The sequence below is a fragment of the Corapipo altera genome, unplaced genomic scaffold, assembly GCF_003945725.1.
Source record: "Corapipo altera isolate COAL_440 unplaced genomic scaffold, ASM394572v1 44, whole genome shotgun sequence".
NCBI lineage: Eukaryota > Metazoa > Chordata > Aves > Passeriformes > Pipridae > Corapipo > Corapipo altera.
The window spans coordinates 10,497,390-10,524,489 of NW_020884880.1; the positions used below are offsets into that span (position 1 = coordinate 10,497,390).

Consider the following 27,100-nt stretch of genomic DNA (forward strand, 5'->3'; position numbering starts at 1 on the left):
CAGGAGGATGTGGTCTTTCAGAATGGACACGCTTTTTACTTCCTCACACCTGATTTCTACCTTACACCTCAAGGTTGCACATGTGCCTATCAAAACAGAACCCAACTTGATCTTCTATAAAACTGTGTTCCACCTGTACTCTGTATACCACTCCTTACTGATGAATTTACCTTGGGCTTTTATTGTGATGTTTCCTCACATTCCAGCAAACACATTAGTAACACAAATAACTAAACTGAAAGGAAAACAATGTTATCTGGTTTCCTTTTTTGTTTGTTTGTTTCCCATGTTTAGGAATCTTTCAAGGCATATAAAATAGTCCTGAGAAAGTAAAGTTTTGTGACATGCAAAAACAAAGTTCTTAAATATTGTAAAAGTAAGCTAAACAGTGGCAATCATTTAAATGACTGAGAAGCAAGCGCACATTGGAATTCACAACAATTCAGTTTGCAAACTCAGTAACAGAAAGAAGTGATTTGTATAAACACACACACAAAATGACAACTTCTTAACTGGATTTAACTGCAGGTTGCATTTACAAGTGTCTTCAAAGCTATGATTAAGAGGTTGAACCAAAGCAAAAACATTCCTAATATGTTGTTTGATGAAACGGAATTAAAAAGAAGCTTGAAAAGTACCTTATTTGAAGGAGTTTCCAAATAGGGATTTGAAATTCTTCTGGACAGGGTCTGTAAGACAATTCGGTAGACCTTTAGTTTTGTTCTGGATTTTGCATAAAAATAAAAAAAGTAGCAGCAATCTAGTCTTTCAGCTATTGAAATCTAAATAAAAAAGAATTTATCAAATCATCTGAGTAGTCTAACTGACATCTCCAAATAATATTTTTTTTCACATCGGGGAAAAAGGTTTGGTAAACTCTGTCCTGTGTTGTTTGTAACATTTTATTCTTGATCTGGAAAAGATGAGCAATGAAGTGGCAAAGTCTGTACACAACACATAATTATTTGGGTCAGGAAAGACCAGAAATGACAGTGAAGAATCTCAAGATAAACCTGAAAAATGCTGGGTGAAAAGACAGTATCATGATGAGCTCAACATCGAAATCAGCACGTACTAGAGGGAGAAAATGTAATTACACATACTCTTAAGGAAAACTTTATCAATTCAGTAAAGACACCTCAGGGTCACAGAACACTTCTCAAGGAAGACCACTCTTCTAAATTAAATTAATTCTTAACTGTAGTTTAAAGAAATTAGGATAAATGATGAATAAAATGGTGATCAGCAGGGAGATAACTAATGTAGATCAGCATTATCTCTGACATGCCACATGTTGCACTGGTAACAGTATCTCAAAAAATGAACACTCCAATATTAGAAGGGATTCAGACAATATTAGTAGTAGGAATAATAAAGGATTTGGATAAATTTTAATGTGAGAAGAGACAGAAAAGACTGTGTCTACCTTACAAAGGAGAGATTACAAGAGATTACATAATGCAATTATACAAAATATCAAAATAATACAGAGAAAAGACAAAGACAGGGTTTCTGTGCTCTGCTTTACATTACATGAGAATAAAAAAATCACTCAATGAAATTAGAGAGGATTCATATTTGAGGAGACAGAAAGTGATAAATAAGTCTTCAGAGGAGGAAAATGCAAATGCCAAAACCTTATCACTGATCAATAAAGATTAGGATTTAAAGTTATAAAATTAACAGTGAACCAGAACTCTGGAAGGCAGAGAGAGGACAAACATCTTCAGGTCACCCAGCCTTTACTCACAATGATACTCACTGTCACTGTCAAAAGACAAGATATTGTCTATGCTGATGCTTACTTGCAACTTCTGTGTTACTACAAGCCACATGACATAAATAAACATTGCCTAAAATAAACCTGGAAGCGGAACAGAAGATGTTATGCAGGTGCACTGGCATCACAATCGGAAGATCATGCAGTGCTCCCTCACATTATTCCAACCTGTAAGCAGTATAATTAATTCCTCGCTTTGAGAAGGATCCAATTCTCACTTGGTATATTGCAATCATAAAAAGCCCTCATCCTTCACACCTTGTAAGAATCACAGAATCCATATTTCAGTAGCACCATCTGCTTTTTTCCCCCTGTATTTTTGTTACTATATTTTTAGAAAGTGAAGGGACAAAGAACACAGAAGTATCTAATGCTGTTTACCCTTCCATGTTCATCCCAAATGTGTAGTGTAGTTCCATGTATAACAGTAGCTCCATACAGAAATATTATAACATACAAGCTTAATTCCCCTCTCCCATAACCAACAAAGATGCTGTAAGCGTGCAACATTGCCTCAGATCCCACTTACTTTTCCTAGCCGGCATGTCATTAACACCTTGGTTCTGCAGCAGCCCAACATACCACCACTTCACTTGGTTTCTGTCCAAGTCTTTCATTCAACAAGCCTCACTCCCTGCAGCAGCACAGTCAAAGCCGATACATCGATTTCCCCCCTTCCTGCTCCCTTCCCAGACTGGCACTAACAGAGGACAGTTGAGCCTCAGCTGGGGAAAACACTGCTACTGCAGTGTGAAGTTACATGACGGTATCAGATGAAACTCAGCAAAAAGGACAAATTTGGTTGCCTTCTACAACAGGGTTATAATAGTGATGGATAAGGGAAGAGTGACTGATGCCACCTACCTGGACTTGTGCAAAACATTTCAGAGGAGGTAATGGCTACAATGTACCACACCTGAAATGTTTCTATACCAAGCCACACAGTATGAGGAACAAACAAGAGGAACTCAAAGCTTGGGCCCAGTCCCGGAGATTTGACATCATTGGCATACGTGAAACCTACTGGGATGAGTCCTGTGACTGGAGCACCCTGCTGGATGGTTAGAGGGTCTTCTGGAGGGACAGGTAGGGAAGAAGAGACAGAGGGGCGGCACTGTATATAATAGAAGGGTTGGAATGTACGGAGCTCACAGTTAGCAATGGTGCAGTTGAGAGTCTCTGAGTCAGAATCAAGGGGCAAACAAATAATGCAGATGTCATCATGGGAGTCTGCTACAGACCTCACAGCCAAGACAATGACACTGACAAATTATTCTCTGAGGAACTAAGGGACACCTCCAATTCAACTGCCCTTGTCCTTATGGGGAACTTCAACTTGCCAGAAATTAACTGGGAGCATCACACAGCAGATACAACCCGGGCCAGAAGATTCCTAAAAAACTTGAATGACAACTTTATGGAACAGGTCATAAGGGAGTTGACTCAGAAAAATACTCTCCTTGATCTGCTGCTTGTCAACAGAATGGATCTCTTGAGCGAAGTAGAGACTGATGGCCATTTTGGCCACAGTGACCACGAATCCATTGAGTTTAAAATCTCTGTTGATAGGAGGAAAAGTGCCAGCAAAACCTCAACTCTGCACATGAGGAGAGCAGAATTCACGCTGCTCAGGGAATTACTAAGTAAGGTCCCTTGGGAAAATGTTTTTGCAGGTGTCGGTGCCCATCAGTGCTGGTCACTTTTCAAACGTGAACTCCTAAGAGCAGGCAATTCCCAAATGTCAGAAATCAACCAGGCAAGGCAGAAGGTTGGCTTGGCTGAACAGGAATCTTGCCTTGGAAATAAGGCAAAAACGAAGGTGTATGCCCACTGGAAGCAAGGTCAAGTACATTTAGCCTGTCATGCAGGAACTCAAACACCCAAAATTTCTACAAACATAAGAAAATAGAAGCTAATTACAAGAAAATAAAACAAAAGTGGAAGTGGCTTTCTGGAATAGAAAAAATTATCTTTCCTGTTGATACTAGTGCAGCCTGTGTAATGTTGAAACACTCACTGCAGTTAGGTTGAAATTGATACTGAATTTTCGGAGTTTATGTCCTAGCTACCATGATAGACACCTGTTTCTTTTCCTTTTTTTTTTTTTTTTAAACATGCCTCAATAAATATTCAGTTCATCTCTGTTCATTAGACTCTACTTTGGCTGCTGGTGACAAACCGGAGAGTCCCCTCTAAGAGAGAGGAAGAGGTAGTGGATTAGGGGTCCAGGTTTTTTTGAAAACCCCAGCCTTTGGATGGCTGTGTGGGGGAAGCACCATTCCTCCCTGAAGGTATCTAGTAAATATAGGTTGCTCCTCCCAAATTATTTTGACACACATGGTGATTCAAAATACATTTGCAAATAACTAAAATTGAGCCAAACTGGGCTTTTAGAGCAAATTAATTAGTCATCAAGCAAACAACTCATCTCTCATAAAAACTACCTTGGAACAGTTATTACTGCCCATGCCAAGTGTTGCTTTCTAGCTACAGCCACCCTGGCATCCCCCTGTGCCTCTTCACAAGCTTGAGGAGAAGCTTTGCCAAACCACGTGTCAGGGAGAGGATGGGGATGTGGCAGCACGTGTGGTCCTGGGACAAGATCATATGTGGAGGAGATCCAGAGCACCTGGTGTCCTCCAGAAGGGCTGTCCCATCATACATTAGTAGTTGTGCATAAGTGGCTTCAGCTTCCCTGTTAGGGATGCAGGAAGAAAGAAGTAGGGAGCTGGTGCCTTGGGCTGGACAATCAGAAGCCTGAACTACGAACGTGGCACAGGGATGGCATTGTTCTAGGTTGGGAACACGACTTATATGCGGCAGGAGAGGACAGCTGGGACAGGATCCCCAGAAGAAGGTTTTGGGATAGGACTGCTAGGATCCAAATCTGAATACACCACAGAATTTAGCCTGAAATTGGGAAAAATTATAGAGGTGTTTACTGTAGTAAGCACATGGAGTAAGAAATGGTGTGAAAAGAATGGGAGGATTAAAATAAAATTACCAGCAAGAAATTAAAGCCAGAAGGAAATACTTCTTTACACTCCATATGACAATGGAATTATCAGCCAAAGAATCAAATATTCTAGCTAGATTTCTAAAAGCACAGGTTAATTCAATGACTGATACTACTATCCAAGGTCTATATCTGAGTTTAAATTAATATTGCTTCAACTGGACAGTTATTTTTAAACAAGTTAAGAAATTCTGACATTACTTAAAGCTAAACATGCAAAGGTATTGATGACAATATTCTGATTTGTGAGCATAAACTGATTTTTGAAAGGTTTGGAAAGCAATGCCCCCAAGACATACTACACAACAAGTAAACTGTACATACTAATGAAGCACATTTTGGTTTCCACTGGAAAGAACAAGCTGTATCTTACTGACTTAGTTCTTTACTCAGGAGAGTACTGAACTGGCTTCACTATAGCAACTCCCTGCATATTTACTACAGCCTGCTTAATGTTCTATTCAAGGGCTAATGGTACTACAGAGCATGTTTTTAGTCATACCTTTTAGAGATACATTTAAATTTTCTACTCATTTTTAACCTGGGATTTTGCTTTGGCCTCATCTCAAATCGAGAGAATGATTTGCCTACAAGTTGTTTGTGCTTTGCCTCTTGCCCAAGCTGTTCCAACAACTGCTGATATTTCTGCCACTGCCAGCACTGCAGTCACAGTAGCATCAGCAATGCTCCATACATCTGCTAGCAATTTAATCACCATGATGCTCAGAAAGAAAGAAAGCAAGAGTGCTTGGAGTTCCAGTTCAAGTGCTTTCCTCAGCTGGAATTTAGTATGGTGGTAGCAGCCAGCAACCTGTCTACACTAGAAGTCATGCTGTAACACCTCAAAAGAGGCTGCAGAAATTGCATGAAAATAATAAGTTCAAATATGGAACAGAAATGTTTTGCCTTTCATCTCAGAGCTTCTGATACTCATGTGCAGTTAGTAAGAAAAAAAAACTTTGACAAAAATCTTCTAGAGTGGGATTTACGTTAAAACTAAAAGAAATGAGAAAAGGTAGAATTATGGATCTTCTTCCCTAACAAATTGTTCAAACTTCCACTCCATGTTTTTCAAATATCTAGGTTTTTAGCTGGTTGTGTTTCTAAAATACGAGCACAATAGTCTATGCTTAGGAGTTTGCAATGTGCAATCAAACTTTACCTGTTTTCAGTTTACAACGTACTCATCAATATTTGCCTGTTTGATCAGGACTTAATTTACAAACATGCCCATGATCAACTCCACAGTGCTAAGCAGTTCTAGGAACATTTTTGTTATATACAAATATAAGAAAACAATCATCCATAGTTTCAGGGAACTATCACTATGTCCCTAAAGAATTCAGTGTAACACTTGAGCATTTCAAATTGGATTACTCAGTATACTTAAAATTAAGCAAATGCTTCTGTGCTTTTACTCCCTAAATATAAATAGCTTAAATAAAAAAATCTCATTTTGAAATGCACATGGTGTAGCAGAGACTACCTGGTAATGAGATCATTTCTATTCCCTGACAGGGGGATTTTTGCAAATACTCAACACCTGAATCCTAAATTGGCTAATGTGATCACAAAGGAAATCATATATTCAGATACATATCCAGCAAGCATTTAGCATCCAAGCCTAAAATACACTTTCACAAGTATTCATGTTGGAAATTTCTCACATTCCAACCATGAGAGCGTATGGAAAAAGATCACAAACAAAGCTGAATCCAAATTCACCTTCAAAAAAAAAATCATCTGTTTATGCTTTTCTCTCTTTACTGATCATTTGGTTTTAACAATACAGTGGCTCAGGAAAAATTTAAAAAGCCATCAGAGGTTTTTATTTTATTTCCCTCACTTCTCTCCCACTCCACACACAAATCAAAAAGTAATTATTTTTGTCCTAACCAGATTTCTTTCTCTTATTATGAACCATGACAATGATAATGCCATAACAGCAACAGATAGAATTCTGTGGGTTTTCTTCATCAAAGAGATTTGCTGGAGTTGCTCAAAGCAAGCAGCTATAATAATTAGGGAGTTTCCACTTCATCCCTGATCTGAACATGAATCCTGAAACAAAGATGGGCTGTACCTGCCTGGCACACCCTCCACAACCTGCAACACAAGAAGGCAGCAATTTCTACAGGAGTAAACGCTCATTTATTCCCAGTGCTTACTCATGCCAGGCAAGGAGTGGGGGAAGGGAAAAAAATTACTGAACAATATGACTTATCACTTTGCCACCCTTTAATTTTTTGTATTTGACATCACTTGCTACTGTCTAAATTATGGGTGTTCTAAGCAGAAATAAGACATGGGTGTTGCGTTTAGTAGATGAAACGCTACCATTGTTTGAGGGTGGCTGGATATAGGGAGTGTTGTCATGAATCCCCAATCCGTTTCCATGTGGCAACAGATTTTTTCTTGTTGCTAAGGCACAGCAAGCAGAGTTGGTTGGGAAACTAGATGAATTTCAGCAGATATAATTCATATGAAACCACAGAATATGCCTGACTTTTTCCCAAACAATATTCATAACAAACAACCTTCCCCCACTGCTCCTTTTGAAACCCACCGTCAGAATTCATGGGTAATGAAGAACAACCAACGGAAAAGTTCTCTTCATTAATATTTATTTAAGATTAAATAAAAAACCCTTTATAAAGGATCTTCTTTATAAAGGAAAGACCTTCTCCTGATCATCTTAAACTTCATATACTTATGTGTAGCATAAAAAGGTCAAAAAGCCGTAAAAAGAGAAATCTGTATTCAGCAGAGCTTGCAATGTAGGGTTCCCAGACGAGTTTGCAAAGCTCTCTGGAGAAACCCAAATGGGTCATTAATAAAAGAAAACCAAGAAGTATATTCTCATCTGTTTTCTGTATAAAAAGAACTTACAAAATAACTTATTTCACAAAGGGGAAATCAACAACTCATGGTTCATTCTCACTTCCCCCAAAAAAAAAGAAATGTGGGAAGAAAATGGATGCTTTTTATACAGACAAGCAATGCTCTTTATGTTTAAAGACTTATTTCTGAGACAGCAACAGTCAGGAAAGCTATGCATTTAGAAGCATTTCTCTATTTCCCAGTACCTAGCAAACTAAATATGGCTGAATGGGTTTATGCTACGAATAAAACTCTTTTAGTTAATCTGGCACAAACCAGTCACTTTCAAAGTCTCAACAGCCTAGTGTAATTTAGTGTCCAAGAGCAAAATTTATTTGCAGTGCCCAAAAAAAATTAATAGAAAAGAATATCACAGAAGACAATATGGTAGGGCTGGCTGGTGTCTCTCCTCCATCTTCCTCCATCCTACCATGGAGAAAAGCCCAGGACAAATCTAGCTTCAGGAAGGCACCAACACAGGCCCAAACCTCCTCTGTGTGTATCTGGTGTCTCAAATAAAGCTACAGCATCCTGACACCTACTCAAATTGAGAGAAAGGGAAGAGTGGTAAACTGGCAGAGGGGGATGCCTTGGTTAGAAACTTTATGTTACTAAAAGAAGGAGATGGCCACCCTCCTGCTAATGATGAGTTCCCACGATCAGATTAAAGTACCATAAAATCAGGCTGCTGACAAGCAGGTCATATCCTCTCTACAGCTCCTGATTCAACTTCCCATTCCCACCGCTCTTCTCCTTTGTGCTTCCACGTGTGCCCATGTCCTGAACCAAGCTGAGAGACTCATTTAATAACGATTAATTTTAACCCAGATTATTTCCCTCCTCCAGGTCACCGGGGAGCCATGCAAACACAATCCGGCAAGGCGAGCAGCAGGGGCACGGGCAAAAGCAGTGGGACGTGGAGGGAGGCAGGAAGGAACAGCTGTGCTCAGAGGAAGCACTTGTTTGTGCTGAATTAAAACTATCCCAGGAATGATGGCATAAAACATGCCTAATAAATCCTTTTTATGTTGACAGAGCAGTGTCTCTGCTCTGTCAACATAAAAGGAAGTTAACTGTGCTCACAAAAAACGACAGTACAAAATTCAGCAGTGTCAGTAACTGGGAACTTCACCTCCAACTCCATGTTCATGTTAAGTGCATCAGCTTAAACAAAAAAGGATTCCCATCTCATTTAACTCCATAGATCAAATGTAGACTACACGGGCTACAGACATAATTTGCAATATAGAAAAAGAGTTTAAATAAGTTTTTTCTTCTCTGTCTTATAAAAAGATAATGGACATTTTTAACTTATATGCTAATACAACATTTGCAATGAGAGTTCATTAAATATGGAAAAAAGGAAGAATCCAAATTGTACTGCTTTTTATCATGCTTTATATAACATTAAAATATGCAGAGTACACTTAATTGTCTATTCATGTTCCTTCATTAACCAAACTTTATCGCAGCATTTGTGCTCTAGTTTGCCATTTCAGCCATAATGCCACCTTAAAAGCTTCCCAGTGCATTTTACTGTTCCTGGTTGCCAGTGATATTTCATAGGAAAGTAGTATTCTCCCTTTTTTTCAGTACAAAATAGGCACTGTACAGACTGTCACCATAAACATTTAGCAATACTGCTGTACTTATTTCTCTTTAAACCTCAGCACCTAATAAATACAGTAGATGGTCTTTGCAATCTATAATTTTGTCCCTGGCCACCAGCATGTGGTTTGGTTTTGATCTGAAGGGCAGTACACAAGAGCATATGGGTTTCTAAGTCATATTAAAATTTTATGTAACAATATTTCTAATAATGCAAGTTCGAATTTAAAAGTACATTATTTGGAGCTTTCAAAGGAATGCATACTGAATATTTCACACTAGAATTAAAAAGATGTTCCCAGTGACAGGTTACCATTTCTTTTCAGCTAAATCTAAATGAAGACATCAACAAAACAGTTAAAAGAGAGATCAGGAGTAGGAAAACACAGATTGTCTGCATACTTAAAAGCTTTTCAAAGTACCTCTGTTGTCATATTTCTTGTGTTGCCAGCAAAATACCTTCTCGTTTCCAAATTAAAAAAAGAGGAAGCAGCATAGCACATCAACTTGACAAAGGCATTCTGAAAGCCAGGCAGCCTGACTCAAAAGCATGCATTAGTAAAAAGAAATTTCATTAGGAAATTGTGTGTCACACACAAGAATAAATGCTCAGGCCATAAAATCTTCTTCCTGGAGTTTTCACAACTTCACCAGACAAGATTCTGCACAATTGCACTGGCTTTGAAGTTTGTCCTGCACAGACTAGGAGATCGATCAAACAATCTCCTAAAGGTCCCTCAGAAGCCAAAGCATTCTGTAATTCCCTCTGGGTCCATCACTCCCAAACAAAATTTAATTCTGCTTCTCCAATCAGCGGCATCAGGCATGAAAGACAGTCTGTGAAGCTTCAGGGCAACCAGAAGCACTTTTCTAGATGCATCTTGTGTTTTAAAACAGGCTTTTAAAATCACACATTTCATGTTAGTTTTCCACCAAAACTTTTCCCCATCACATTACCCAGTGTGCCAGGTGTGGATTGCTGATGACCTGATGTACCTGAGCTGTCAACGTTACTGCAGATAATGGTGCCAGACCTTGGCCTTCAGCAATCCACATTTGTCAGAGATTAAATATATTAAAAATTTTAAAGCAGACAATCAATTAAGTGATTCATCTCACCTGTCACTACGAACCACCCATCACATAGATGTAAGTTCAAATGTTCCCTCTCTGGGAACATCTGCCTCTCTGTCAGGCAAAAACCAGCATCGGTATTGGTAAGGTACTTAGTTTTCCCCAGTACAGGCTCAGGGGCCTTCTTGTGAACTGCCCCCACAAGCCAGCTGTAAGGATGCTCATCTCTGCCACAAGAATTCTAACAAGCAGCAGAAGGGAAAAAATATCCAGTACTGCTGCAGATATTTCAGTGAACACAGACACATTAGCAAATATTCAGCAAATCAGCTGTGAACAATGCTGACAAATAGCTAAAAATGTCAATATGGAGTGTATATATTATTGAATAAGAAAATGCATTAAAATCTTAATTCATTCAGAAGCAATTTGAAATTAAAGAAGCAGTTGTATAATTTTCAATAAATACAGTATATTTAATGTTCAAGCACAAAAAAGACAAAATTAAAATTCAGTGCTTTGATTATGATTTATGAAAATATGTCACAGTAAATAGCATCAATCTAGTTTAGTATTTGAAAAATGCTTATATTGCTGACAACTTTTTTTTTTAATAGGTAGCATACAAACAGTCCATGGATTGCTTTACAAGTGCACTAAGGTATGTTTTTAATATGCCTGTTATTTAATGCCCCTGCTCCCAGTGAGCGCCAAGTTCACAATTGCCTGTAGAAAAGGTAGGTCACCCAGTAATTTACCAAATCTTATTCCTAGTATTAAAGCACAGTTATTCCCTTCTGGTACAAGACACTGAAATTCTTTCCTCTTTGTTTCTGAGAAACTGATTTTCTGATTTTGCAGAGACCAAGTGACCTACAGGGAAAAGCACCAAACTGTTCAGTGTACCTCAGTTTTATTCCTGAACATGGTGTGGTCCAACCTTCAGCAAGTCGTTTCTCTTCCCATGCAACGGGAATGATCGTGACCACTCTTTTAAAGCACTTTCAGACCAACTGGTAAAGATCTGCTCTCAGCTAGGGGCTAGAAGCACACAAGCTCTCTGCCACATACCCAGGGTAGCCTGAAGGTATACCTACAGAACATTTAAAATGCAATAAATCTTGAATAAAACTGCCGACTTCTGCTTTTCTTGCTTTCGAGGTTTTCAGAGAGCAGGAGTGGCCTCCAGGGTGGGTGAACAGGCTCTGGTTAAAGGAGTTTGCATTACAGCCTTAACAGTTTGAGAATCTGCAGTGCTGTGGTTTGTACTGGCAGCACTCTGTTATGTGACCTCTTGGGAACAATATTAATTTCACTGACAGTAGCTCTTGGCACAAGCCAGTGCCAATCTACTATGGACTGGAGAGTGGGAGTTCTTAACCACTTCCAGAAGAACAGTTGTAATTTACTTTTCTGTAAAAAAACTATTAAAGCTTAACTTAGTTTCATGAAGCAGTCAAGGCCTCACAGAGCTAAAAAGCACTCAGTATGCAAAGAAAGAAAAAGTTTTCACTTGGATTACATAAGCAATTGAAGACCAAGGAACTCCTCACCTGTTCCCGGCAGAGCCTCAGCACTACTTGGAGCTCAGTTACCAGCACCTTCAAACTGTCTGCAGGCTGGGATTGCACTAACTCTGACAACATCTTTTTTGTGCTTGCAAGCCCTTAGTCTGGTCATTGAAGCAGGAACAAATGAAAATTCAAGTGCACTCCACATCCAAAGGGAGGTTTGTTATCTCTGAGATGGGGAGAGACCTGAAAAACAAGGCAGTTCAAAAGTCTCTGCTGGTGTACTGGAAACCACTGCACACCTATAATTCCATCCTGACTGCTTAGCACATAGAGTAACATAGGAATTAGTGTGCAATAATCATTAGATATGGAATAGGATTAGAAATTGAAGAAGAGTCTAGCATATATGAACAACCACTTAAAGCAGCTTAGGCAAATTTAGCTTTCACTAGACTGAGAATTTACAGAATCAGAAAATACATGTGTAAGACAGAGAAGACTGCCTTGTAAATTTTTTTTGACACAGTAAAACTGCTCAAGTAGCAGGTAGCTAACATATACAAATTTTACTTAGTATGGTAAAATCAAAACCAAATAATATAAATTACATTCTTTATCTCTTGAGATTTTCCAGCAGGTACCAGGGAATTTTCTCATTTTTACCTCCAGTTTTGAAGGGTAAAGCCTTGGTCCAACAAGAGATTTTTGAAAATTTCATTAATAGAACCTGCCATTATTAGGGTTCTCCGCAACCACCGTTTATTGTCAAGACAGCGTGGGCCTTCAGAGGTGATCCCTGCACCTCTCCTCAGGTTTAGAATATGTTCAGATGTTCAACAAAATGCAGTTTAAGCAAAAAGCCACAAAATTTGACAAGATACTACTCCAAGACTAACGCCCTCTGAGATGATAACCCCATTCAAATTCATAGAAAAAGGATGTATTAAACTGTGTTGCACTGAACCTTTCATGGAGAAAGAACATATGAAAAAACCAGTTTAGGCAGCCTAACTAACTAAACAAACAAACAAATAAATCTTGCTCCAATTTGTTCCACACCACTCTCTTATCCCCCACGATGACATTAATTTCCCTTCAGCAAAAGCAGACCTGGCATTTAAAGCATAAAGTTCCTATCCCTTTGTTTCATTTCTTACACACGTTATGAAGACTTTTAACAACTTAAAAGGCACATTTTTGCCTTTACAAGAAAGATACCACTCCATTAACAGAAAAAAAACCCCAACATGATAATTTGAGTCAAAGGATTAGAAACTTTTTCTGCTTTTTACATCTGATTAAATTATCTGAATTAATTAACCTTTAATTGCTTTTTTTTTTGCAACTATTATCTAGTTTTTCATCCCAACAGAAGTCCAACCATATGATGTCTATATCCTAGTCAATCTTATTCCCATATTCAAAGTCATATGTAAAAGAAAAAAAAAAAAGCTAGAGTCTAAATTTGCATGAAAAACATTTGTGCAGTGGGAAAAAGAAGTCCACAGCAGTGCAGGGATCTGAGATGAATTGTATGTTACGAAGTTGAACATATATGTCTCTGTAAGATGTATCTCTTGACAAAGACGTTGAATTCTCTAAGATTTCAACAAGATCTCTGTACATCAGGTGCTGTAAAAAAAATTACTCCTCCAGAGGAACTGTTTAGGGGTTACATCTCTCTCCAAGGAACAGGCCAGACATCCACCAGACATAGTCCAGAAAAATACGTATCAGAAGGTCATGCTAAAGCTTAACTGTAGTTCTTGAAGTCTAGGGAAATTCTGTTAAGTAGCCTTCCTACACAACTGATTATAAACTTTTGTTTTGAAACAGAAGTCTTTTGGTTAGAAAGTTGTGGATGACCTTTTTAAGGCTGTTTCAAAACATACATCAGGCAGTATCCACAGCCTGTACCTGCAGAATCTGAGGTAACAACCCAGGAGTGTACCCCATCCCTCACTGAAGACAGCACCAGTGGCACTATAACTATTTTTAAAGAAATACTCACTAGAACATGTAAGAGAGAAGCAGAAATACACAATGTGAATGTAAGTGTGCTTATCAGCTGTGTGAACTGGGGCATACAAAAGAAAAGTAGAATAGCCTCTGCATTAGTCACAGTCAAAGTATAGCTGAATGCATCCTGAACAAAGCAACCTCAAAGAGCCAGCAGAACAGCCTGCTGATGTCATAGTACAATCAGAGGAAAGGACTCACACATCACTGCCTTTCCACCGGGTCACGTTTCCACCACCTGAGGACAGCCAGGCCTGGCAGCCAGTGCTATGAAACAGTACATTTGAGGAGCTTCCGATTACCAGACAAAGGAGCAGCTCACGCATTCTGTGTGCCACTTGAAGCTGCATCTTTCCTGACCTACCACACACCATGTTCTTCTTCACCATACTGAGTCTTCTCAATATTCTTGAGAAGATATCGAGATAGCCTCAAGATCTTTGAAGGAGTGCTTTGTGCCATGGGAATAAAAGGACAGTGGTAAAGACTGACAGCATTTTTTCAGGTCTAGGGGCAAAGAGAATTAACTTTCTTATTCTTTAATATTCTCCATCATAGCCAATGCTTGCAGCATCAATCACTGCAGTACGTTGTTATCCTCCTTCCACTTGCCCACTGTATCCTGGTTACCAGCCTACTCAGATTTAAAAGTCATTAATAAATATCATTTTAAGTCAGCAAATGTTTTCTGACCTACGCAAAGTAGGAGGTGGAAGACATGGGGAACTGCTGTCTTGAAAAGCTGGTTCAAGCAATGCACCCATGGAAAACACTAATTTGTTAGAGAATTTAGACTGAATCAGGGAAACAAAACTATCCAAAAGATTAATTTATGACATTATTCCTCACCACAGTGACTGATATGTCAAAGACTAGCAGAGGTGGTCTACCTGTGTTTCCATGAACACTAACAAAAAGCAAGATGTCAGTGACATCTTAGTCTGCCTGGACACTCAGTTTGCTCTCATCAATTCACTAAAGAAGCCTGGGGCAGCCTGGATACCCTACCAAAGTAGGTAGTATCTGTTCAGACTCTTCCAACCCCTTCACCATGACAATCTCAAAAGTCTGTCCACCTTGATAGCTCACTGTGCAGCAAGGACACCCGAGCCATGGGTTAAATTCTGGCACCAGAGCAAACTGATGGCAAATCATCCCTTCCTGTAAGAGACCTTCATTCTGAGATACACTTTCTTCAAGAATCAGTTGATACTCACCCCAATCACCATGCTCACTGCTCCATCCTTTCCCACACCAGCTTTTTAGAGGTGTCTTCAAACCAGTCCTTGTCTCAGTGGAACCACTACCAAAAGCCACAAGGGCTTTGCCAGCTTCATCCAAACCAGTCTAAGCCTACGGGGTATCTATCTATTTGGTTACTTCTCAACCACCAAAAATAACTGTAGCAAAATTAAATGGAGTTTACAAACCTTTTTGGTATGTAGATACACAGAAACTTCTTCAAAAAGCAAAGCTTCCAAAAATATTAAAACAAGGAGTTTTTTACCTCTATCTAATCTGTTTGCTGCTTTTTCTCTGTGCAATGCAACAATGTTTATTGTGGACACTGGACACAGCAGTAGAAGTTAGGTGAAGAGGGCCTCTAGGATACTACTCCTGGTCAGTAAACCCCTGACTTACAATTCACCTCCCTGCTCCCTCCATCAGGATACGATCAAAAGATCAGATGGGTTCATGAACAACAAAGGAATAGGAATGGGAACACTCTGGGGTTTGGAAGATTAGATGGGAAGTTTGTTTGCATGTTTTTAGCATGCCTCATGCTTGCTGATGTTTTTAATCTCTCTCTCCGTGCCAAGAGATAACAATGACTAACTTAGGAGGGAAAAAGTCATGGTATAAAGAAACAAGCATACACACACTGAAACTGGAGTTGGCTCTGGCCAAAAATAAGATGACTCACAGACCCTCAGCATTTAGCTTTGTTTCTGAAAGTCAGATAACACCAAGAACTGCTAAAGCAAGGGATGAAGATTCAGTCTGTTTCCTCGCTTAAATAAAAAAAATTAAAATCAGGTTTCCAGTTTTGGAAGTTTCACAAAATTTACCATTATCTCTTCAGTGACAGGGGACTGTTTTTAACTCAGGTTTATAAAAAGAGATTATTGTCTCTGGATAAGTTCTTTGGAACTATTTTTATTTACAGAATGGACAAATGTAATGTTTCCTTATCCACTCCCACCATCCTACCATAGATTTTCCTGTAACTTCTTTTACTACTAATAAACAATTGAAGTAGGTACTTTTCTACAACAAATAAATGATTATCAAGGCATAAATGGATTCTCAAAGAGCATAAGCTTACATTGTTTTTAATAAGACCACAACTTTGATTCAATAGCAGGGTTGCTCTATTAGCTACACTTTCTGCTTAAATGCAAAAGACCACTCACTACTGGGACATTTTGCGTCTCTGTTTTCAGTGAAACATTTTACAAGAATAGAGAACAGCTGCCTGCAATCTGACATTCTTCAAAAATCTTTGATGGTTTACCTGTTAGATAGTTTTGCTCCTAGTAGCAGTTTGGCCATAAAGTTGCCTAAGCAGAAAAATAAAGAATAAAACACGCACTTTCCCTCTCTTCTCTTTCTTCTTTGATGTACTGGACAGGCAGTTACTTTTTAACAACTTATTCTCCACTCCACCAGTAGAGTTTTTAAAGAAAATACTGATAGTAGCAGAGTCAAGATATAATCTCTGAGCAGAGCTCTGCAAGAGTATTTGAAAAAGTTACTGGTTACTAGTCTGTGGAGAGCCTTCCAAACACTTATCCACCCACCAAACAGGAGCTTCTCTGGTCATGAATATTCCTACATCCCTTAGAAGAACAGGAAAGCCTTTGACAGGGTGTGTTGTAACAAGGTCAAGACTGATGTGGTATTAGCTGGTTTTCTTGTATGTTCAGGGACCACTTACACAGTAATACTCTACAGTTGTACCTCCAACTTCAACAAGGATAGTATGCATTCACGCTAACAGATAACATTCCTCAAAGGAAGCTGAAGCAGTCTTTCATGTGCAGACAAAACATTTTAGTTGATCAAGGAACAGCGAAGTAATGAAGGACAAAAGCAGGACTAAAAAGGCTGTTTTCAGGGAAAAGGAAAATGCAAAGATGCTACAACATCGTATTCTAGGTTGAATGCTGTTTAATGAAACATATTTGTGATGTCAGCACAAAGATAAGCAAATTTTGCTTATATGATTTTGGTTAGTCACAATCAGAAGTCAATAAACAACTTTAGATGGACCTAGTCAAGGTAGGTGAGTAAAGAACTCCATGTTAAATTTTGTTTATGCACATCAAATGCAAAGTAATACCCATGCAAGGAAAAAAATGCTGACAATTTATATGGCTTTAAATTAACTATATCAACTTAAAGAAAGCAACCTGAATGGCTGTGAAGACATTTCAGTGAAGAAGTAATCAGAGCCACCAGGAGCTCTAAAAAAGATAGCAGACTGATAGGATGAAAAGCCTATATGAGGGATAGAGGGAGGAAATTGCATGATTTATATAAAACAGTGGTGCAGTGTCATCTAGAATATTACATTCAGCACAAGCCACCACAAGTTCAAAGGGACACTGTAGAACCAGATAGAGTTCAAAGCCAGGTGACAAAAATTATTACAGAATGGAAAGAGTCATCTAGAGAGACTGGGCTTGCTTGCTTTAAAAACAGCTGTAAAAAAAAATAAAAAGCTAAGAGTACACAAAGTTCCCTGACTCACAGGAACAGTAGAAGGGTCACTTAAATTAAAGGTAGGATATTCAAAACCGATAAAAAATAAGTCTCTCACTAACAACAGAATAAATCAAAACTTTGTTTTCCTTCCCCTGTAAAGTCATTCTCACCAAACCCCACAGACAAGCTACGTAAATTTCTGTTCCAAGGTGAATCTGAAGGCAAAATACTATCCAGATTCATTAAAAGACTGGATTTGTATACGCGTAACATGAAAAGCTTTAAATAGAATGGTTACTGTTAACCAAGTCCAAGTATATACAAGCCCCCAGAGTATAAAGCATCTGACTATTTGAAACTAGAAAAAAAAAACCAGTGTGGGAGGCAGGCTATACAGCATTTCCCCACACACTCCCTTGAAAGCACAAAAAACTTTATATTTGTGGCTAAAACTATTACCTGTTAGATTAACCTAAAACTTACGGATATAGGACTAGATTAACCATCATCTTGACCCACTACAACATGTTTTTATTTACACTAGCTTCCTCTTAAATAATTGCTTTGGGTTTTTTTTTTTACTAAAACCTCTACCAGTACAATGTAAATATTTATTGCCACATTGAATTGCAAATGATCAACTTAAAAATGAAACTCTTTAAGCAGGCCTTCAGATAATTTGTCAGTTTATGCATACACTGTATGAACTGAGGACAGACATTTCAATGGAAAAAAACAAGACACATCACTCCTGCTATTCAGCTTGGAGACTCACCAATATTAATGTGTGTCCTGGCAACCTAAGAGACCTATTGATTTGCAGCCATTCATTCAAGTGCAGAGAAAGCCATAATTAGATAAATAGCTTTGGTAAAACTAATCTGAAACTCATTTGTTTTGAGACTGTCTGTTTAATGAGATAAAACAAGAAATTAAATATCTGCTGAATGTTCCTCTTTATATCCTTCAACATAATAGTAAAAATATAAATAAAGAGGTATTAATTTAACTACTATTATTATTTTTTGCATTTTATGTATTTTGCTGCAGCAATTGCTGTCAAAGACAATTACAAAGACACTATTTATGAATTACTGTGCTCTAACAGGCTGAGTAGTTTTATCAATCTCTTATATACATGTGGATACTGAAGAATAGAGGTCTTTTAACCATTTGCAAACACTCTTCAAGCTGACAGAGTACAACTTTAAGATGGTATGCACAACATAAGTTTTTAAAGTACCAAAATTCCAACTTTGAACACAATTATGCTGTTCTTTGTGAATAGAAATTAAACTCTGTTTAAGTTTTCAAAAGTGTTTGTAACTGTAAAATCCAAAAGGATTAATAAATTTTGTTTCTTAACTAATTTTTTTCCAACAAAATGCGAGGAAGAGTACTTCAAAGTATTCCCATGCACAAATCAGTGCTAGCCCTGACAGATGTTACAGTTTATCCTGCTCAAGCCAAAACATACTTAAGCTTGGGATAGGTTGTGTCCTCCCCTTTCTTCTTTGGCAGCTAACTACTAGATTCTGCTCTTTTTCCTTTAGGGTTTGCGTCTCCCTTGAGTCTGGCTTTCCTTAACAAACACCACACAACTTCGTTGGTCCTGAAACACAGATTCAGCAGCAGACTCTCAGCCCATACCCCCAGATTTGCTTTCACGGCCAAGAGGCTTCAGGCACTGCAGAAATAACAAACCACAACAAAGCACTGGACTCTACGTGAGCTGGGACCCAGAGAAGATCTAAAGGATACTTTCAGCTCATTCCTTCAGCCATCCAATAAACAACAGCTTTGCGACTTTCAGAGCTAACCATGCATGTGTATTGTTTTTCTCCCCTTCTTTCCATATTTTAAAAATCAATTGACATATCACGAAGTGCATTCACCTATGGGATGAAATGGAGCAGTGTACAGTAGCAGTCTATGACAGCACATGATTACCACATCCATCTGTATTTACAAAGTGTTTTAGGACCACTGGGTCTAGCTCTCTTGGTCAGAACTTGGCCAGAAAACCACAACTAAAAGCTTATCATCTTAAAAAAAAAAATAAACAAACCCCAAACACATGCTTTTTTTTCCTCTCCCTCCACAAAGCCACATCATAAATTCTTGATGCTCACAAGTGGCCTGGACCTCAATTTTCTGGTTTTTTCGTTTTTGTTTTTGTTTTGTTTTTTTTTGTGGAGTTGACTGTTGGTTGGGGTTTTTTTTGGGGGGGGGGGGTGTTGGGGGGTTTTTTAGGTTTGTTTTTTTCTGCTTGTTTTGATTTTAGTGGGGTTTTTTAGTTTTGTGGGAGTTTTTTAGGTTTTTTTCCAACCCCAGATGCAGTATTTCCTGCTCTTCAGTGCTGACCTACAAATCGCATACTGTCTACTTCACCACAAAGGGCATAGTTTGACAAGCATTTCTCCTGCCAGTGGTATCATTTCAAGCAGCCACTGCTCTTTTCTTGGTGCTGCTTGTTTCACAGTCAGAGTTCTGATGCTGACACACGCATGACCTGCAGAGAGGCTCAGAAGGGGCAGCTGCAGGAGAAGCTACCAGCAGATCACAGTAAAACACACACATATAAAACCCACTCCGTGGTTAAACAACAAGATCGAAGTTCAACAAGAGGAAGTGCCAGACTCTGCACCTGGGATGCGCCAACTCCGGATGTACATACAGACTGAGGAATGAGATGCCAGAAAGGAGTGCCTTGGCAGCCAGGAGGGTCAACCATGTCCTGGGGGGCATCAGGCAAAGCATCGCCAGCCGGTCGAGGGAGGGGATTGTCCCACTCTGCTGTGCACTGGGGTGGACTCACCTTGAACATTGTGTGTGGTTTTGGTCACTGCAATATAAGAAAGATATTCAGCTGTTAGAGAGTGTCCAAAGGGGGGCAACAAAGATGGTGAAGGGCCTTGAGGGAAAGCCGTATGAGGAGTGGCTGAGGGCACTTGGCCTGTTCAGCTTGGACAAGAAGAGACTGAGGGGAGACCTCATTGCAGTTACAACTTCCTCGTGAGTGGAACAGGAGAGACAGACATTAATCTCTTCTCTGTGGTGAGCAGTGACAGGACCTGAGGGAATGGCCTAACTTGTGTCAGGAGAGGTTGAGATTGGATATTAGAAAAAAGTTCTTCACCCAGAGGGTGGCTGGGCACCGGAAGAGGCTCCTCAGGGAAACAGTCACAGCACCAGCCTGACAGAGTTCAAGGAGCATTGGGATGATACTCTGAGGCACATGGTGTGACTCTTAGGGATGGTCCTGTGCAGGGATAAGGGTTAGACTCAATGATCCTTGTGAGTCCCTTCCAAGTTGGTATATTCTGGGATTCTGCAATTCATGTAGCACACGTACGTCTCAGTCACATAAAGACTTAGGTATGAGGTTCAGGAAGGAAGGAAAGAAAGGCCACCTCCTCATCAACAAGGGGGAAAAAAAAGAAAGATTCATTCCTCACAATCAATCTTTAAAAAAAGGAAAACTAGAAATCATCTGGCATTTTAAGCTTTAACGGGTTAATTCAGTTCCAAAACTGAAGGCAAAAGATCCTTACTGATACTATGAATACAGCTCCACTGGTATTTATAGATTGAAGAGTTTTCTTCTCTTCCAATCAGCAGAATATTTTCTTTTTGCAGCATAAAAATATATTGACTTTTAATCAGTTAGCCTCTCTCTAATATTCTCTCCAGGAAAATATCTTGTGATCAGAGAAAATGGTATACCATAGGATTAAAATTATTAAATAAATAATTGACCCTAGCTTAATACAAGACCATTTTGCAAGGTCAGACTAGCCAAGCCAAAAGTTAACTGAGATAAAAGACACAGTGACAATTATGAATAGCTACTGCCTTTTAAAATTAGAATTTCAAAATATTCAAATCCTGTTTCCATGGCTTTTAACTTTAGAGCCCCAGTTACTTCTTTTTTATCCTTAAACTCATGTCAAAAGCACAGATATAATGAAAATTGTTTAAATCAAAAGGATAAAGTCATGGATTAAGTTTATACAGCAGATACTAAAAAGCAAACTAAAATATTCCACTGAAATGGATCCATTCATATGAACCCTACAGGACCTGCATAGCCTGATTTGGGGAAAAAGATGTTTAGGAGTTTGTGGACGGGAGCAGAGCAATGTACGGGTGGCCCAGCTAAGACAGCCCTAAAAGACTACAGAAGAACAGGGCACTGTCACTCTGTCCAGAGTTAAAAGGTGTCCCATTTTATTTTCAGCCCTACAGCACCATACTGAGCCCCAACCAACATTAAGGCTCTTTTTTTGGGCATTAATATGAACCCCTAACAGAAAATTACTGACATCCCAAGGAGATGACTGTATGACCAGACCTACAGCATCTGGGTGCCCGGTGATCAGGCACAGAAATGCAGCGAAACCCATCTGAAGTCTCAAGCACTTAAACACAGTCAGACCAAAAGTCTGCATACTGAACATCATCACTTCATACACTGGCTGCTACACACAGCACCCACCCGGGACAAGGTCAGAAACCACGAGTGGGCAGGAACACTTCATCTGGAACTGAATAAGCAAGTTATATAATATAAATATAAAGTTACACAGTATAAGTATAAAGTTATATCGTACAAGTATGAAGTTAAATAGCATAAGTATAAAGAACAAGGACCTTCCTTTCCTATATGTAAAATGTTACTTTAATTGTTACATAATTAGTATAAATCTGTTTTATTACAATGGTTTCTGTGAGTTAGGTTGAAAAGATGGCATATTCTGCTTTCCTTTTGTTTTTTCTTTTCCCCTTTTGAAAAGTTATCACTGTCTATTTTCAGCATTTTCATCAGCATAAAAATGCACAGCTTGTTTTGCAATTTCCTCACAGTGCGAACGGAATTCAAACCACTGGGGACATACAAATAACAACAGCTGAATACAAATCTTAATGGAGTCTGTCATAATTGTACAGTACAGTGCTGTTCATTCATCCTGGCAGCTGGAAAATCTAGAGTGAATTAACCAATAATACAGGTTTGCAACCAAGCAAATCAAAGTATACAATTTCACAAAGTAAATTTTGTTTATTTCCCTGTAAGTATGTAACTAAGGGGACAATCAGCTCACATTTAAATCAAAACTTTCAACAAGATGTAACACTAGCAGAAGTTTTGCAAATGCGCAAATACGTTCCTTTTAATTCCAATGGAGTTGATATTATTTCCTACATAGATTTCTCTGATAGGTTTCCAAGCCACACAGAGCAGCACCACATCTGAGGTTCAGCAGACTATATCCCTTAGAAACAGGAGCAAAACCAAAAGTGAAAATAGTGAGATCCTTGTTTAACCAGAATTACAAAAAACATACAGGGCTGATCAATATTTTCTTTTGGAGTTCTTAACTGAAGGCATTACTGTCAATACAAAACAAGAAGCACTTGAAGACTGAGCATAGGTAAAATGAGCTAAAGGTATTTTCAGCTTGAGCTCAATTTGCAGTCAAGTCTGTGGTTTATGGTAGGCAACTGTGGGTCAAAGAGGGACAGGATATGCTCTGGATCAAAACAGAGAAAAGAAACAGAACCTCTCCCATAGTTTAAAGCAAACTGCTGCATTTTTTATGTTTCAAGGGATCAATGTCAATTTTATGCAGCTTCCATGAACACAAGCCACATGATGGTATCTATTGCCCATACATTGGCAGCAGCACCAGCTAGTGCTGAATCTGGGCCTTCCCAAGGATGCTAGAAAGCAGCTGAGATGTCAGTCCAGGCATTGCCAGCCTCACTCCCATTGCCAGTGTAAGACCACAGGTAGTGGGCATCATCCTGGCAATCAGACTAATCCCCAGCCTCAGGAAGAAAAATAACTTTGCATTCTGCAAAACATACTAGGTTACTTCCTAGGACACAAATGTGTGTTTGCCTTCCATTTCATTCAACTGTAGTTAATCAAACCCAGGCATGATTTTTCAGATGTCATAACATATGGCCTAATTAAGAAGTATTCTCATTTTAGTAATTCACTGAACACTGACTATGAAGCAAATTATGCAAATAAACACAAGAGACACTGAAATTCCCCATCATCTACCATGGTCACTGTTGCTAAAGCTGTTTTACTCGTTGCTTAATATTTCATGTATCACCAGTCACAGACCTGACAAGTTTAAGGATACTACATATGATATGTGAAAGACAATTACTTTAATCGAGTACATTTAACAGGAATACATAATAATCCTGATTACAATAGGAAAAATTCAAGACTACTTACCATGACTATTTTTAGTCACATAATAACTGCAAAGTGATGGGGGTATTAAGTTACTGAGTAGAACCTCTATGGCAGACTTGAAATCAAAATGTCACCAATATGAAACAGCCAACTTTGATAATACTTCTGACAGTAAAACTTTCAATCCACTGAGCCAATCCAGCATTTCTGTGTGCTGATTTCAGCCAGTACAGCATCTACACAAACCAACACTGCACCTTTTTAATGCAGAAGAAATGTCAAATTTAAAGCCTCTATAGTATATACAAACATAGGCAAACATAGAGAAACTGTTCTCATGATTTTTTTCCTATCTTCTCATTAACAGCACTGGTCAAAAGAGTATAAGAGTGCTACTAAAACGTGTTGATGGCACAAAATTTGAGGTATTGTCAAAACCTATGTAAACAGAACATCATATAGGAAGATTAGGTGACTTCAAGAACTGGAAACAGTGTAATTCAGCAGCATAAAATACAAGGTCACTCAGGCACTATGAAGATGAGAAGCTGCCAAGAAGGATATGGGCTGCCATAAATGTCAGTCGTTTGTGAGACTACCTGGGTACCAGGCAGATCTATATGCTTGGCTCAATCAAAACTGTCAACTACCACCACACAGTAGTCATGGAAAGAAGGACTGGAAATTCTGAGTATTTCCAGCAGGCAATTTCCAATGTCCTGGTAAAAACCTCATTGACAACACTAGAGTTTCCCCAATCGCCAAATGAATTGATTAGAGAATAGCTACATGAATGACATTTGTAATTGAAAGCTTCTAACAAGAAATGAGGAAAAGCTTAGCAGAATGTAGGCTGAGAGGATGGGATACTTCATTTAATTAAAACAGATTGCATATAGTTTGATTTTTTCCCCTGCCAAAGAAGAGTTGTCTCCAACAGCATAACAACTGCTAGTGCCAGAATATATGATAGATATCTCTAATACTCTCCAACCCTCCAGCTATTTTCAGCTCAGGAACCTTCTGTGCCTGATGAGGATTATGTATGCTCAATACATTTCTCTTCCCTGAACTTCTCCAGTCTCACCCTGAACTCATGAAGACTTTTAGCAGCTGTACCCTAACTCCTGTGGTTTATTTTCAACCTGTAACCCTAGAGTCAGTTTACATCCTGACATAAACATACAGCAAAGTAGTTGCTCAAAGCAGAGCTAAGGTGAAGACAGTCTGAGAACACCTGCCTGGCTGAAGACCTCTAGGAACTTCACAAAAGTACTTACAGGGTCTCAGTAGAGAAAATAATCATAGTATCTCTTCAACTTCCATCAAGCCAAAAGGTACATCCCATGGCGAAGCTTTGCACCGAACAGCAAGATCTTTCACACTACCAGAGTAATGGGGTTTGACACCAAAACCAAAAGGTTTTCCAGATCCACTACTGTGACAAAGAGCAACATCAATGCTCACATATAACAGTATTTATCTGTGTGTAAATATAAGCCCAGAAAGCAGAAGAGGTGATTAAAAATGTGTGTGTCTGTGTATGTGCAAGGCAATTCCTCCTCCTTCTGAGCGCTTCTCTGCTCTCTCAGGAGCAGCATTAGCTCCATTAAGAGTGCAACTGAGTGTGGTGAAAAGGACTTTTGGCATGATGGAGTGACTGCTACACTAATGTGCCTGCAGGACCTCACTGCTGGTGCTTCCAGAGGCAGAGAACTGTATTTCATCACTAATTACAAGAAAAAGGGGAGGAGAAGAAAATATCTTTAGCAGGCACCAGGAAGAGCAGCAAAGACAGTTCACAAGCAAAGTACTCATGCTTACTACATGTACACTTAACACATAACTCAAGGAGGCCAACTGGAAAACAGAAGGGTCTTTCCAAAGATTTTGAGAAAGGACGTGGCAGAGGGGAACAGTCCCACAGGGCACAATGACCCACTACAACAGATCCCTCCTCTGCCTCTGCACAAGCTCTGACACACACTCAACTCCCACAGCAAAAGACTGGGTCATTTTCTGCTATTTTCTGCAGCAGAAATAAAGAACCTCCAAGCAGATGATGACAAGTAAAACCTACACCTCGCAGCTCACTGTGCAAGTGCAGTCTGATCACTGGTGCCATCTTGGGTCTCTGTGCTGTGCCTGCCCTAAGACTGAATTTAAGAAAAAAACACCCTCAAGGACAAGACCAACATCCAGGTAGAAGTTCAGGAGCTTTAAAAAAAATATTGGGCTTCCCTAGCCAAGAAACTGGAGGTTAGTTTTATCTAAATGACTGAAGCAGTGGAGTGTACTGGAGTGTATTCAGTACACAGCATAGAAACGTCCAGGTAGGATGGTTGCTAAAACTTTTTCTACAAGCTGTTTTTCCACCTCCAAGTTCTTTACATGTATTAGTATTGGATGTATCCCAACACAGAAAGCAAAAAACACCTAACTACTCTCCAGTTTTGGGGGTCACTGAACCAAGAAAGAAATCTTATTTTGTCACACTGTATTTTCAATTATTCCCATCTCCGGTCACAATTTTCAGATAGTCTAGTGCCAAGGACTGAGAAGTCCAAACAGATTAAAAAATTTATTCCACCCCATACTGCTTTGCAAAATGTAATCAGCTCTTTAAATGTATGCTACCCTCTACTACCCAATGCCTTCCTTCCCCCTGGAGCATAGGAAGTATTTGAACAGCATGCAGTGAAGTACATCCTTAAAACAATTATAGTACCCTTAACACTTCCATTATATTTTATTATCCATAGTCCTCAGGCATGCACACATGTAGATTATCTGTGCTTTATAGATGTGGAATCAAACTGCACTGCAGGCAGTCCCTGAGCAAGTCAGCATCAGAAGCAGACCCCCTGTTCAGGGGTCATAATATTTTTCTAGGAAATTAAACAAGCCAGAATTTCAGCTGGTCAGCATTTACTTGAAAACAGCTCACCTAAGTGAGCAACACTCCTGGTGAAACCAGCTGGACAAATAAGACTCTCAGCTTGGTGTTTGAACAAGCAAAAAAAGCACAAAGAAAAAGTCACTGGAGAGGAAGATCAGACTATGTTTTTTTCATAAGCAAACAAAACCCTCGGAAAATTAACTTTGGATTAACTTGAAATATTTTGCTGAGGTGAGAAAAAAAGGAATCTTTGTTTCATATTTGTGTTACTCAACCTTTCCCCAAACTTTTAAGACTTTTTAAATTTAAGAGTTATGTTTAAAAGGGAAAGTATAAAAAATGCTGCATTTTACTGTTCTGACATATCCCTTTCCTCTCCCAAATA

General features: G+C 39.0%; 1 protein-coding gene across 1 annotated transcript in view; it reads right to left on the minus strand.

Annotated features, from left to right (window-relative positions):
* RAPGEF5 (Rap guanine nucleotide exchange factor 5) overlaps window positions 1–27,100 on the minus strand; it is a 164,003-nt gene that overhangs the window by 134,175 nt on the left and 2,728 nt on the right. The window contains exon 2 of the mRNA XM_027639132.1: window positions 639–689. Coding sequence (XP_027494933.1) covers window positions 639–689 — 51 coding nt within the window. The remainder of the gene's footprint in view (window positions 1–638; window positions 690–27,100) is intronic.